The 11,524-nt window shown below is 41.5% G+C and overlaps 2 protein-coding genes across 2 annotated transcripts; one reads left to right on the top strand and one right to left on the bottom strand.

Annotated features, from left to right (window-relative positions):
- Nucleotides 1-642: 642 nt before the first annotated feature.
- On the top strand, nucleotides 643-1,557 carry LOC119082104. Its single transcript, XM_037191473.1, has 3 exons — nucleotides 643-903; nucleotides 982-1,211; nucleotides 1,322-1,557. Exons 1-3 carry the CDS (start codon nucleotides 747-749, stop codon nucleotides 1,430-1,432), a joined length of 498 nt encoding a protein of 165 aa, XP_037047368.1. The 5' UTR covers nucleotides 643-746; the 3' UTR covers nucleotides 1,433-1,557.
- LOC119082103 (nucleolar GTP-binding protein 2) lies at nucleotides 1,497-3,891 on the bottom strand. The gene is made up of 3 exons (XM_037191472.1): nucleotides 3,503-3,891; nucleotides 2,602-3,432; nucleotides 1,497-2,528 (listed from the first exon to the last, which is right to left on the bottom strand). Exons 1-3 carry the CDS (start codon nucleotides 3,624-3,626, stop codon nucleotides 1,555-1,557), a joined length of 1,929 nt encoding a protein of 642 aa, XP_037047367.1. The 5' UTR covers nucleotides 3,627-3,891; the 3' UTR covers nucleotides 1,497-1,554.
- Between the last annotated feature and the right edge of the window lie 7,633 nt (nucleotides 3,892-11,524).

Genomic DNA, 11,524 nt, shown 5'->3' with positions numbered 1-11,524 from the left:
TTTTAGACCACGGTGGTGAAAACGTCCTTAGTCTCCGCTCCGCTTCGCGTCGCTCCATCCCTGGACGTTTTCACCACCTGGATCTAAAACACACCTTTTTGATCCTTGGTATGTAACATACTATTCTGTGATCAAAACCGTCACCAGTGGAGTCCAAACAGATACACAAATAACTATTAATTTTCTTAGTTGTCCCACTTCCTGCGGTATTATCTCAAAATTTATGGCTTCGATTGTTTTCATTTTTTTTACAGCCGTATTAGGTTCATCTATACCACAGCACTGCTTCTAGCATGACCATAAAAAATATTCGTAGGCCGATGAAATCGCAGTACTGCACAGCGTTTCGTTTGTACAGGTTGATCACTCTTGTTTTCGTTGTAGGAGTCAGAACATATAATACAAACAATCCTAAGCTGTAGCTCCTTTCACTAAAGTCTCCAAATTTGACACTTGTCAATTCAGTGTTCACGCTAGAAGCAGTGCCGTGGCTATATAGATTCTTAATGGAAATTATTTTCAAAAATTTTAGATCAGAGAATAAGGCGAGAAGGAACGCAACATTTAGGAGTGACATTTTAACGTCAGATGGCGTCTCAAACATATTATTTCAATTATGTTGTTTACATCGTCTCTGTGTGTGTTTCCACAGGTGCGGTGTGTGTGAAATCTTCAAAACAAATCAACTGTCACTTCATTCTAATATTATATTGCAGTTTCGCGCCAGAGACTAATTTTCAATAAAAATGCAAGAGGTTGTACAATTTCAAGCCCTAAACGATGCTGATGACAAAGTGAACGACACAAATGTGCAATTCATTCCAGCCAAAATTGAATTGCAAACGTCCGGAAGAGCCCCGGTTCAAAAATATTTCGATCAATACACGGATGAAGTTGACGGTGGTGAGTGTGTGGACACAGATCCACCAATTCGGCTTCCCGTCTAACACTTACGTTTCAATTGAAAATTTACCCGGACAGAACTGACGAATGCTCTGCGAGGATATCCATTGATTGGGCGCAAATTCAAAACGCCAGAAGGGATGCTGGGAGTCGTCTACGAAGAGAATAAGACGAAATTGAGCGAAGCGAATCGAACGTTGAAAGTCAATTCGGTGTTCAACGAGTATGTGTACTGGAACTACGACAAAATTCCGTCCGACAATGATGCATTGATCAAAGCGCTGGATTGGATTCAGATTTCAAAATCGGTAAGAATTCTACCGTGACGGAGTGGGAGGTCGGCAGTCATTTGACTTATTACGACGATCCAGTCTTCCCGAACTAACGATTGCTTCTCTTACCGATCGTCTTATTTCAGTTTCAAGAACCAGTCGACCCTAGCAAACTTGCCGAGTTCATTGAAAATCAAAAAACCAGCGCAACGGTAAAAGTAAAGCCAGAAGACAATAACGAGTCCATGGAGGAGTAGCTGAAGTGCAGGACATTCCTAAGCTGATGTGAAATCAGAGACAATATGACTAAGCACTGACGGATGTGTTAAAAATGATTTTTTTATTAATTAAACGAAAATTGTTGACAAATTTAACAATCTCACTTCTCCTTCTTCGCTTTGCTTCGGTTTCTATTCTTGACATTGGACACTTCATAGAAATTGCTTCCGATCTTCTTACGTTTGGCGCTCCGTTCGATGGCTCTGCGTTCCTTGGATTTCAGTTTCGGCTTAGGTTTCGGCTGTTCTGGTTCCACGTCTTCAACGTCAAAACCGCCAACACTCGACGAAACGGTGGTCTTACTCATTTTCTTGGCCTTCTTTCGGACCACTTTGTTTAAATCCGGATCGTATTCATCTTCGGAATAGAAATCGCTAATCCCAGACGACTCATCGTCGTCGTCATTCTTCTTCCGCTTTTTGTCCAGTCGTTCCTGTTTCCGTTTTTCCAACAATTCCAGGTCGATTTTGTCCAGCTCTTTGATATCTTTGCCTTCGAACTCCAAACCGACTCGAATTTTACGGAAATCTTGGATCTGTTGCAGCTCTTTGTTAATGTTTGCCTTTTCTTCGCTCGTCGACGCCTCTGTTGCGGTGTCCGGTTTCTGTAACGGCGTTTCGAATGCTTCGGGTGGAACGTAGAACGGAAGTTTTCCTCTCTGCCAATCGTTCAAAACCATTTTGGCTACCGATCCGATGTCCGGATCTCCCCCTTTGAATAATTTGCCACTTTTTTTTGCCAGCTGTTCGAGGAAATCGGTCGCATCGTTCCATTTCTCCACTTTGTACGTTTTCTTAACGTATTCGGGCCTCAAACGTTCCAAAACCGTTACTATATAGTCCTCTGGATTTGTGACCAGCTCAACACGCACCACACCTTTCAGAACCTTTTCGGTGTCGGTTTCGGCTGATGGGTACACCACTCCCGGACAATCGATCAGGAAAATGCGCTTCATCAGCGTTATGTATTGCCACACTTTCGTTTCGCCAGCGATTGGTGCAACATTACAAACCTTTTTGCTACGCAGTGCATTGATGACGGACGATTTGCCGACATTTGGGTAACCAATGAAGCCTGCGATGGAAAAACAGAAATTGGTTAGTGTCCCTCGTTTCCTTTACCTAGATGACTGATTCAATTCGCTTACCTATACTGATCTGCTTTTTGTCGATGTGAAGCTTTCCGATCTGTCTCAGTAAATTGATGAGCGCACCTTTTCCGAACGGATGTGTTAGCGATGCATGAAAAGCTATGGTTGGATATTCAGCGGATAAAATGGCAACCCATCGTTGAGTGGCCCACGTTGGAATCAAGTCCACTTTGTTGAGTACAAAGAACAAATGCTTGTGAGCCTTTTCCTTCTTAATGAACTCTTCAATGTACTTGGATCTCGTTCCGAGAGGATCCCTAGCATCCAGTACTTGGATGAGCACGTCCGATGAGTCGATGACCTTGTGCAATTCATTCCAGATTCGTTTACTTTGTCCAGCACCAAATACCCAATCTCGAACGACATCTTTAACGCCACTGTCTTCCTTCTCCAAATCGTGATCCTTCAGCGAGTCATAGTTTTCGGATTGTGTGTCAGCCGCCTTCGACATATCGGCCAGGTCTCGAACCTTTAGATTCGGTCGTTTGCGTTGCTTTTTCGGTCCGAAAACGGTATCGAAACCTTCCGTGTCCAGTAGATGTACGCGCTGATACTTTGCCGATTCGTTCAGTAAACTAATCGGCAACTGGGACGGCTTCATCACAACTTGGTACGAATCGTTCTTCACTTTTCCCATTTCCGTTTGGAATTTCTGCAAGGCTGTCTGCGAAATAACTCGGGAATTGCTGAACCATTTCGGCGATGGTTCGACTCGAGCCACAGCGCCAGATGCCAGCCAACCTTGGAATGGTGCAGCGACGAGAATTTTACCGTTGCGATCTCGTTTGGCTTTAAAGTTTCTGTACATCTGCAGACGTTTGATGGTTCCTGGGAGATAATTTGATTTTGGGTTGTCATTGAACGTATTCAGGGAAATCGAGATCAGTCGAGAAATTACCTTTGGTACGAGGATTGGAGACGCCTTTCAATGAACCGGTAAGCCGTTCCGGGTTCATCGAATGATTTGAACGATTGAAGCCCTCCTTTCGAGGAGCTCCGGTCGTCGAACGTGTCTTAGGCATTTTGGTTGCTTCTGGTTGTGTGTGCGAAGAGAAACGTCACACCACGTCCGATTTCAAGGTATGTTTTGCACGAAATTAATTTAATCCAAAAATTTGCGCGAACAATCAGTGCGTACTATTTAAACACGCAGACACGGCGTTGTTTCGAGAGAAGCGAATTTTTTTTGCTTCTGGAAACGTTTCGTCGCACCAATGAAAATACAATACACAACCTCACAGTTCTGCACGTGTGTCAAAGGTGACAAGTGTTGAACATGACAAGAGCAATCTGGTCCGAAACAGGAGTTGCCGCAAGTTGAATGTTTCAAACATGTTTCAAATAAAGACGGCTCCGACGGCTCTTAAAGTTTGTAACTCAACCGTTTACTATGACCAGACGAGTAATCTAGCAAAATACTGTGATACTGTGACCTCTCCATGCACCGTAGTTTGTACGAGACGTATACGATCGATCGTAGCTTCATATACCTTGCGCAGAGTGCGTCACCTACAGCGATATCAGGTGTCACTTTTACTCTTTGAGTGTTTTTGACTGATATCAGTTGTTTCGAAAGTTTGGTTTGATTTTCTGTTATGTTATTTGGTCGCAATTTATATCCTCTATGTCTATATCTGGCATTATATGTGGCAATGTATAATTCGTTATGGCTTCGTTTGAAGGTTTTTAGCATTAAAACACCACGCTTGCTACTGCGGGTTGGTGAGTATGAAAGCTTTACTTTGCTCGCCCCCGGTAATCCTCGAGCTCTGACCCGCACATTTCTGCACGTTCCGGGACCACCGTGCCTATCAAAGTGCACAGTGCCCGACGGGGTAGTGTTACTCTTTTTGAACATTCTTTTCCATAAAGCTTTGCCCATTCTTTTGAACCTATCTGAGCAAAAGGTTATTCGTCCTTCTAAAGCTTAACCTAGTAGCTAATAAGAATTCTGGGATCGTTCTATCCTTTGGCTTTCTGATCGTGTTGTTTCACCTCAACGTTGGTCCCTTAACCCCAATTCTTTCGGCTTCCAGCTCACGATTCATTCAACCTTAAGATTGATCTATCTAATCCTATCTTATCTACTGCTACGTCCTCGTTAAACTTCATTCCCTCCACTCTTTTTCAAACTGGCTTGGGACAGTCTTTGGCGGTGTTTAGCAACGACCAAAGAAATGAGCGTGGAAATACTTTACTCAACTTCTTACAGCAACACAATTTGTACGCAATGAATTCATTTTTTGCAGGAAAGCCTCAACGGAAATGGACTTGGGCTAGTGCAGATGGTGTAACGAAAAATGAGATCGATTACATCATAACTGGCTGTAAGTCAACCGTTAAGAACGTTACGGTCCTAAACAATTTTTCAACCGGTAGTGATCACCGAATGGTTCGTGCAAGAGTCACGTTAAATACCAGATTTCAAAGATCACAACTAGTTCAAAAAAGTGAAAGGATTGACGTACAACGGCTTTACACACAAAATGAAGAATTTGCCACGAAAATGACTGCCGAATTAGATAACGTCAACAATCAATGTGAAACATTGGACGAATTGAATACCAAAATCGTCGATACAATAATGGGTTTCATGAAATCCAAATGCAAATCCGTCCAAGAGAAAGAATCAAAACTCAGCAGAGAAACATTAGACCTGATCGCAAGCAGAGCAGAGTTGGTAAAAAACGGAGGACGAGATTCGGTGGAATACCGGAACTTGTCTAAAAGTATCAACAAAGCAAGGAGATCAGATGAAAGAAAATATAATGTCCAATTGGCTCAAAACATAATTGAAGCTAACTGCAATATGAAAGTCCTACGGAGAAAAATGACAAACGCCAAAAAAGAAATCTTCAAATTAAGAGACAAAACAGGAACGATCCAAACGGATCGAAATGCGATATTAAACATTGCAACCGAATTTTATGAGAATTTGTTTTCTTCAGCAAGACAGAGTCCAACGGAAGAAACCGAAGATAGACCAATAATAAGAAACGTGGGATCGGAGGATATGCCCGACATAACTGTTGATGAAGTCAAGGCCGCAGTAGCCGAGATGAAAAACAAAAAGTCTCCCGGAGAAGATGGTGTTCCAGTGGAAGCCATTAAACTGGGTGGAGACTCCTTATTAAAGGCAATCACGGCTTTGTTTAATCAATGTCTCCAATGGGAAGAAGTACCAGAAGCCTGGGAAAATGCGGTAATTACATTGCTGCATAAAAAAGGAGACATAACAAAGCTGGAAAATTACCGACCCATAAGCCTATTGTCAACACTCTACAAGTTGTTTATGAAAATCATTACGAAGAGGAACACTAACAAGTTCGACTTCTACCAACCTGTTGAACAAGCTGCTTTCAGATCTGGTTTCAGCACAAACGACCATTTGCAGGTGATGAGAACGCTTATTGAGAAGTGTCGTGAATACAACATCGACATAGTCTTGCTATTCATAGACTTCGAAAAAGCTTTCGATTCAGTGGAAACATGGTCGATATTGGACGCATTAGACGAATGTAGAGTAGACTCAAGGTACTCCAACACAATTCGATATGTGTACAAAAATGCTACTTCATGTATAAAACTTCATAAGAGCACGGAGAAATTCAGAATTGGCCGAGGTGTAAGGCAGGGTGACACCATTTCACCGAAATTATTCACGGCGATTCTGCAGAGTATTTTTAGGAAGTTAAACTGGAGTAAAATGGGAATAAAGATAAATGGAGAGTACCTGAGCAATCTACGCTTCGCTGATGACATTGTACCGATAGCAGCGAATCTAGGTCAGGCTCAGCTTATGCTACAACAGTTAAGTGAAGAGGCGAGCAAAGTTGGCCTCAAGATGAACTTATCGAAAACAAAAGTCATGACCAACATCGGGGACGATAGAGAAATCAAAATTGGTGACACTGTCATTGAACGAGTCGACAGCTATGTATATCTAGGACATAAACTGAAGTTAGGTCTGGACAACCAAACTGCAGAAATAAGACGTAGGATTGGTCTTGCATGGGCAGCGTTCGGAAAACTCAGACTAATTTTCAAAAGCAAAATGAATAATAGTCTGAAACGCAAAGTTTTCGACACTTGTGTCCTTCCAGTGCTCACTTATGGAGCGGAAACGTTAACTTTAACAAAAGCATCCGAAGATAAATTGAGAGTGACACAAAGAGCCATGGAACGGAGTATGCTTGGAATAACACTCAGAGACAGAATGACGAATCAATGGATTCGACAACAAACCAGGGTCGTTGATGTCATGGAAAGAATAGCATCTCTGAAATGGAGCTGGGCGGGACATATTGCAAGAAGGACAGACGAACGTTGGACCAAAAAGATCATGAACTGGCGACCATATAAAAGACGAGCTACAGGTAGACCACCAGAGAGATGGACAAACGGAATTAAGAATATTGCAGGTACAAACTGGCAGCAAATGGCAATGGATCGTACGAAATGGAAAGAAGTTGGAGAGGCCTACATCCAGCAGTGGATCGAAACAGGCTGAAAAAGAAGAAGAAGAAGAAGAAGATGTCTATATCTTCCATCCGAAAACGCGAAAACCGCGAAATTTCCCAAAAAGTGTCTCGACTCGACGTTTAAGAAGGTTCTCTATCCGTGTTAAGAATTTTACATTCTTCTTAATTCGTCGGTCGGCCGCTGCATCAATGGTTCTACTGTTTCTACTTGTACTGGAGGGATATTCTCCCCAACACGCATGTGCCAGTACATCTATTTGAGAAAAACTCGTTACTTAGGGCATGTTGCCCGTTCAGTAGTTGTGTTTATTCTCAATCTATTCTGTACAATTGCCCTGTATTTATACCCCGAATCACGGGTATCATGATTGTTTTCAATTCAATTGCATACTTAATTTGCTATTTTCTTAGAGTGAAATCACTCGCCAAACTCTTCATAATATTTTCGCCACTCCCACCAGTTTCCGCAGGTCACGAGGAAACTCCAAACGAAAATATGTCAATGTGCCTCTTCCACCAATTCTTTCGCTGAATCGTCTACTCTCCCATCTATGCTATCCGAAATGCTGAGGAAACCATACCATGATTTCATAATCTTTGCTGATGTTTCTGGATAGTTACGATGACCATCGATTCAACCAACCAGACTGCAACTTCTTCCTTGTTCTACATTCATTCTTCGTGCTGTCAATATCTTCTGCCAATGACCTTCTTTGCTGGGCGTTACGACGACCATCAATCTCCAAATTGACTCGACCAACCAGCCTTGCTAATTTCTTCCTTCTATGACGTTCTTCTTCTTCCTGCTGCCAATGACGAATGCCAATTGACCTTCTTCGCTGGACATTACGACGACCATCAACTTCTGCATTGATTCGACCAACCAGCGTCTGATTTCTTTCTTCCTGGTACCAATTACGCCTGACAATGACTCTCTAGTTTGCTGGACGTTACGACGACCATCAATTCGATTTTGACCACCGAATGACTCGGCCAACCAGCCTTCCTCTTCTGCTGACCATCTTCTACTTGCTGATGCTGTTAAAAGACTTCTTTTGCTGGGCGTTACGACGACCATCAATTCGATCCTTCAACCAAATTGATTCGACCAACCAGCCTTCTTCTTCTCGTTGCTACTACTGCGTGCCAATAACTTCTTTTTGCTGGACGTTACGACGACCATCAATTCGATCTGCCAACCAAATTGACTCGACCAACCAGCCTTGTAACCAATGTTACGCCTTGACTAGCTCTTGCTGCTGCTGCTGCTTTGGGACCACCAATGTCACGAACCTTCCACACGTTGGGCGCCATGTTAAGAATTTTAATTATTCTAATTCGTTGGTCGACCGCTGCATCGTTGGTTCACTTTACTATTTGTACTGGAGGGATATTCTCCCCAACATGCATGTGCCAGTACATCTATTTGAGAAAAACTCGTTACTTAGGGCATGTTGCCCGTTCAGTAGTTGTGTTTATTCTCTATCAAATCATTTCATTAAAATAATTAAAATAATCAAAAGAAAAAACTAAAAACTAAAGAAACAAGAATTGAATAAAATTTCTTCATTAAATTTTCATATCTTGTGCTCGAGTTAATTCCCGAAAAACATGGAAAAGAAAAAAAAAAAGAAAACATTAGTATGTCTACGAAAAAACAAAAATTAAAAATTAAAACTAGAGTAAATAAAAATCATCAACTCTTTTTCCAAAAGTTCCTAATATACAAGCCGCATTCCGCCTCTGTATCGATATAGAAATCTTCTGAAGCAAGTAATCTAAAGACTTCTTCTCTCCGGAAGCCTTCTTCATCATCTTTCCTAAAACTACGAGAAACGCTTTCGTTTCTGGGCCACAGCTACCCAAACTTTCGAACGCTATTGGTTTAAACAAGTGATTCTCTTTCAGACCGACATAATGATTATGTTTCCTACGCTCTGCTTGATCAGCGACAGCTCCAGCCTTAGTCGACGAAATAGACAAATAAGACTGAGCTAAGGTATCTCGAACTGTCACGTCCCATATCAGTGACTTTCCTCTACTCCACGGAATTAACGTCATTCCATCTGGCCTCTTCCCATCGTCCCTCGAAATCCCTGGTGGTTGCAAAACATTAGGGACACCGGCTGACGAAAAAGCATGCGAGAAGATATTGTTAACATCATCGTGTCCTGGAATCCATCCTTTACTATTCTTACAAGACAATCCATGACGACCGTATTCGTCTACTAGCTTCCCACAAACACAACGGTGTTCTTCGCATACCTTGCAACCCAATCTAAGTGCCACGGCAATTCTTGCCGCGTTATTGTCTAAAAGTAACCCCAGATTACTTGAAGGTATAACTTGCAACCACTTTGAAGACTCTTTTGTTGATGATGCAAGTAACCTAGCACGGTCCACTGGAGAACTAGAAGCCAATAACTCGTCAAAAACCTTTCGCACACCTACCAAGTCCCATTCCTTTTGAATACTCTTAGATTTTTCGCTCAACAAAGAGTATTCAGAAGGAAGACTCTGCAAAACTGACAAAACGTCACCGTTCAGCACTTTCAAACCAAACTTGCTGAGGATCTCATCCGATAACTTCGAAGACTGATGGACAGACGACAAATACGCCGGATAGGCCAACTCCGAGGATTTCCTAATCCCTAGACCTCCGAACGAAAGAGGAAGAGATGCCTGCTTCCAGGGAACCACTCCATTCTCTATCTATTCTGTACAATTGCCCTGTATTTATACCCCGAATCACGGGTATCATGATTGTTTTCAATTCAATTGCATACTTGATTTGCTATTTTCTTAGAGTGAAATCACTCATAATATTTTCGACAATCCGAATCTGCAATAAAAAAATTTGATTGCAAAAACCACGAAATTCGCGAACACACTTTTTCTAAAAATGTGTTTTCTCGACGTTTCAAAAGGCAATCCGAATCTGTAGTAATCTGTTGAGCAATATGAAAAATTTCGAAAATTTAAAATTTTTTAAAAATTTTAAAATTACTTAATTTAGTAAAAATGTTTGAGATGAGCAGAGATTACCAAACGAGGAACAAATTTGTTTTACTATACACACGCACACACTTAAAGGTGTTCTTATATGGGCTTATATGGTAACTTCGAGGAGCCCTAGCTCCAAAGCGAGCCCCGTTCCCACCAATTTTTTTTCTGGAATGTCTTAGAATGACGACTAGAATCTACTCCCAAAGTTTCAAGAAATTCTAAAGAAGATAGGAAACACGGACGGACGGACTAACAAAGTAACGTAGGATTTTTTCATTTCGTTTAAAGTATTGTAATTGACCAAAATGTGTGGAAATGGGGCTTCTTGGAAGATTTATTGCGTGGCCAAATTTTAAGCTACAAGAACGTCACGTGTGATAGCTCGTTGAACTCGTACGGCTGGCTAGTTTTTTTAAAAGCTATTTTGGAGTCATTTGGATTTGAATTGTAGAACTTCAATATTTGCTGTATATATGGTTCTGCAGTCTACGTCACACATTTTTTTGTTTAATTTTTTCTAGTAATAGGACTTGCGTCACGGGCGCTATGCTAACACGCGCCCATGATTAGAGCGAGAAGACCTAAGACCAGTTAATTAAAGTAGAACACTTTTTGATCAGTTGAATAAAACTGGTATGGGGCTCAAACGTCTGGACTTACTTTCGATTTTCTTTTTCATTCATGAATTTTTGACAGCTGACCACGAGAAAAGTTGGATCTAACTGCTTTTCGTTCCATTCTGACACTCTATAGAATGTCATGATCAGGGCGAGAGTTCCAAAGACCAATTAAAAATAACTTGACTTGGGGTGACGTTGCATTTTTACATACAGTTTTTTGTCATACAATCGCTAAACCGAACTGGTGTGGATACGTTATTTTGCACCAGCTGGTCACATACAATTCCAAATGGGACCAGCTGGTGTAAAATAACGTATGCACACCAGTTCGGTTTAGCGATTGTATCCCTCAAGGCAAGTTAAAATAACTGATCTATATTATGATCAGAGCAAAAAAAAACGAAAACCATTTATTTATAACATGCCTTGTAAAAGTATTGGTTTCTCTCTTAACATTATGTGATTGAGAAGACCGAAGACCAGTTTATTATAACTTGCCTTGGGGTGCTTGTCAAAATAATTCTTTCTCTTTCATCATAATACTCTATAGAGTGATAAGATATTTTGACAGGTACCCCAAGGCAAGTCAAAATAAACTGGTCTTCTGTCCTCTCGCTCTCAACGTACCACGTTGAAAGAGAAGCAAATACGTTGACAAGTACGGTACTTGAAGTACCCCAAGGCAAGTTATTATAACTAGTCTTCGGTTTTCTCGCTCTGATCATAACAGTCTATTCAAAAGACTCAAACTGGTCCTCCATGCGTTACGGCCGCTCCACACGAATCCATTTTCTGCTTTATTTTGACATCTGG

The sequence above is a fragment of the Bradysia coprophila genome, unplaced genomic scaffold, assembly GCF_014529535.1.
Source record: "Bradysia coprophila strain Holo2 unplaced genomic scaffold, BU_Bcop_v1 contig_373, whole genome shotgun sequence".
Classification (NCBI taxonomy): domain Eukaryota; kingdom Metazoa; phylum Arthropoda; class Insecta; order Diptera; family Sciaridae; genus Bradysia; species Bradysia coprophila.
Note: the sequence above shows the minus strand (reverse complement) of the source record. Positions and strands in the feature narration are given on the sequence as shown.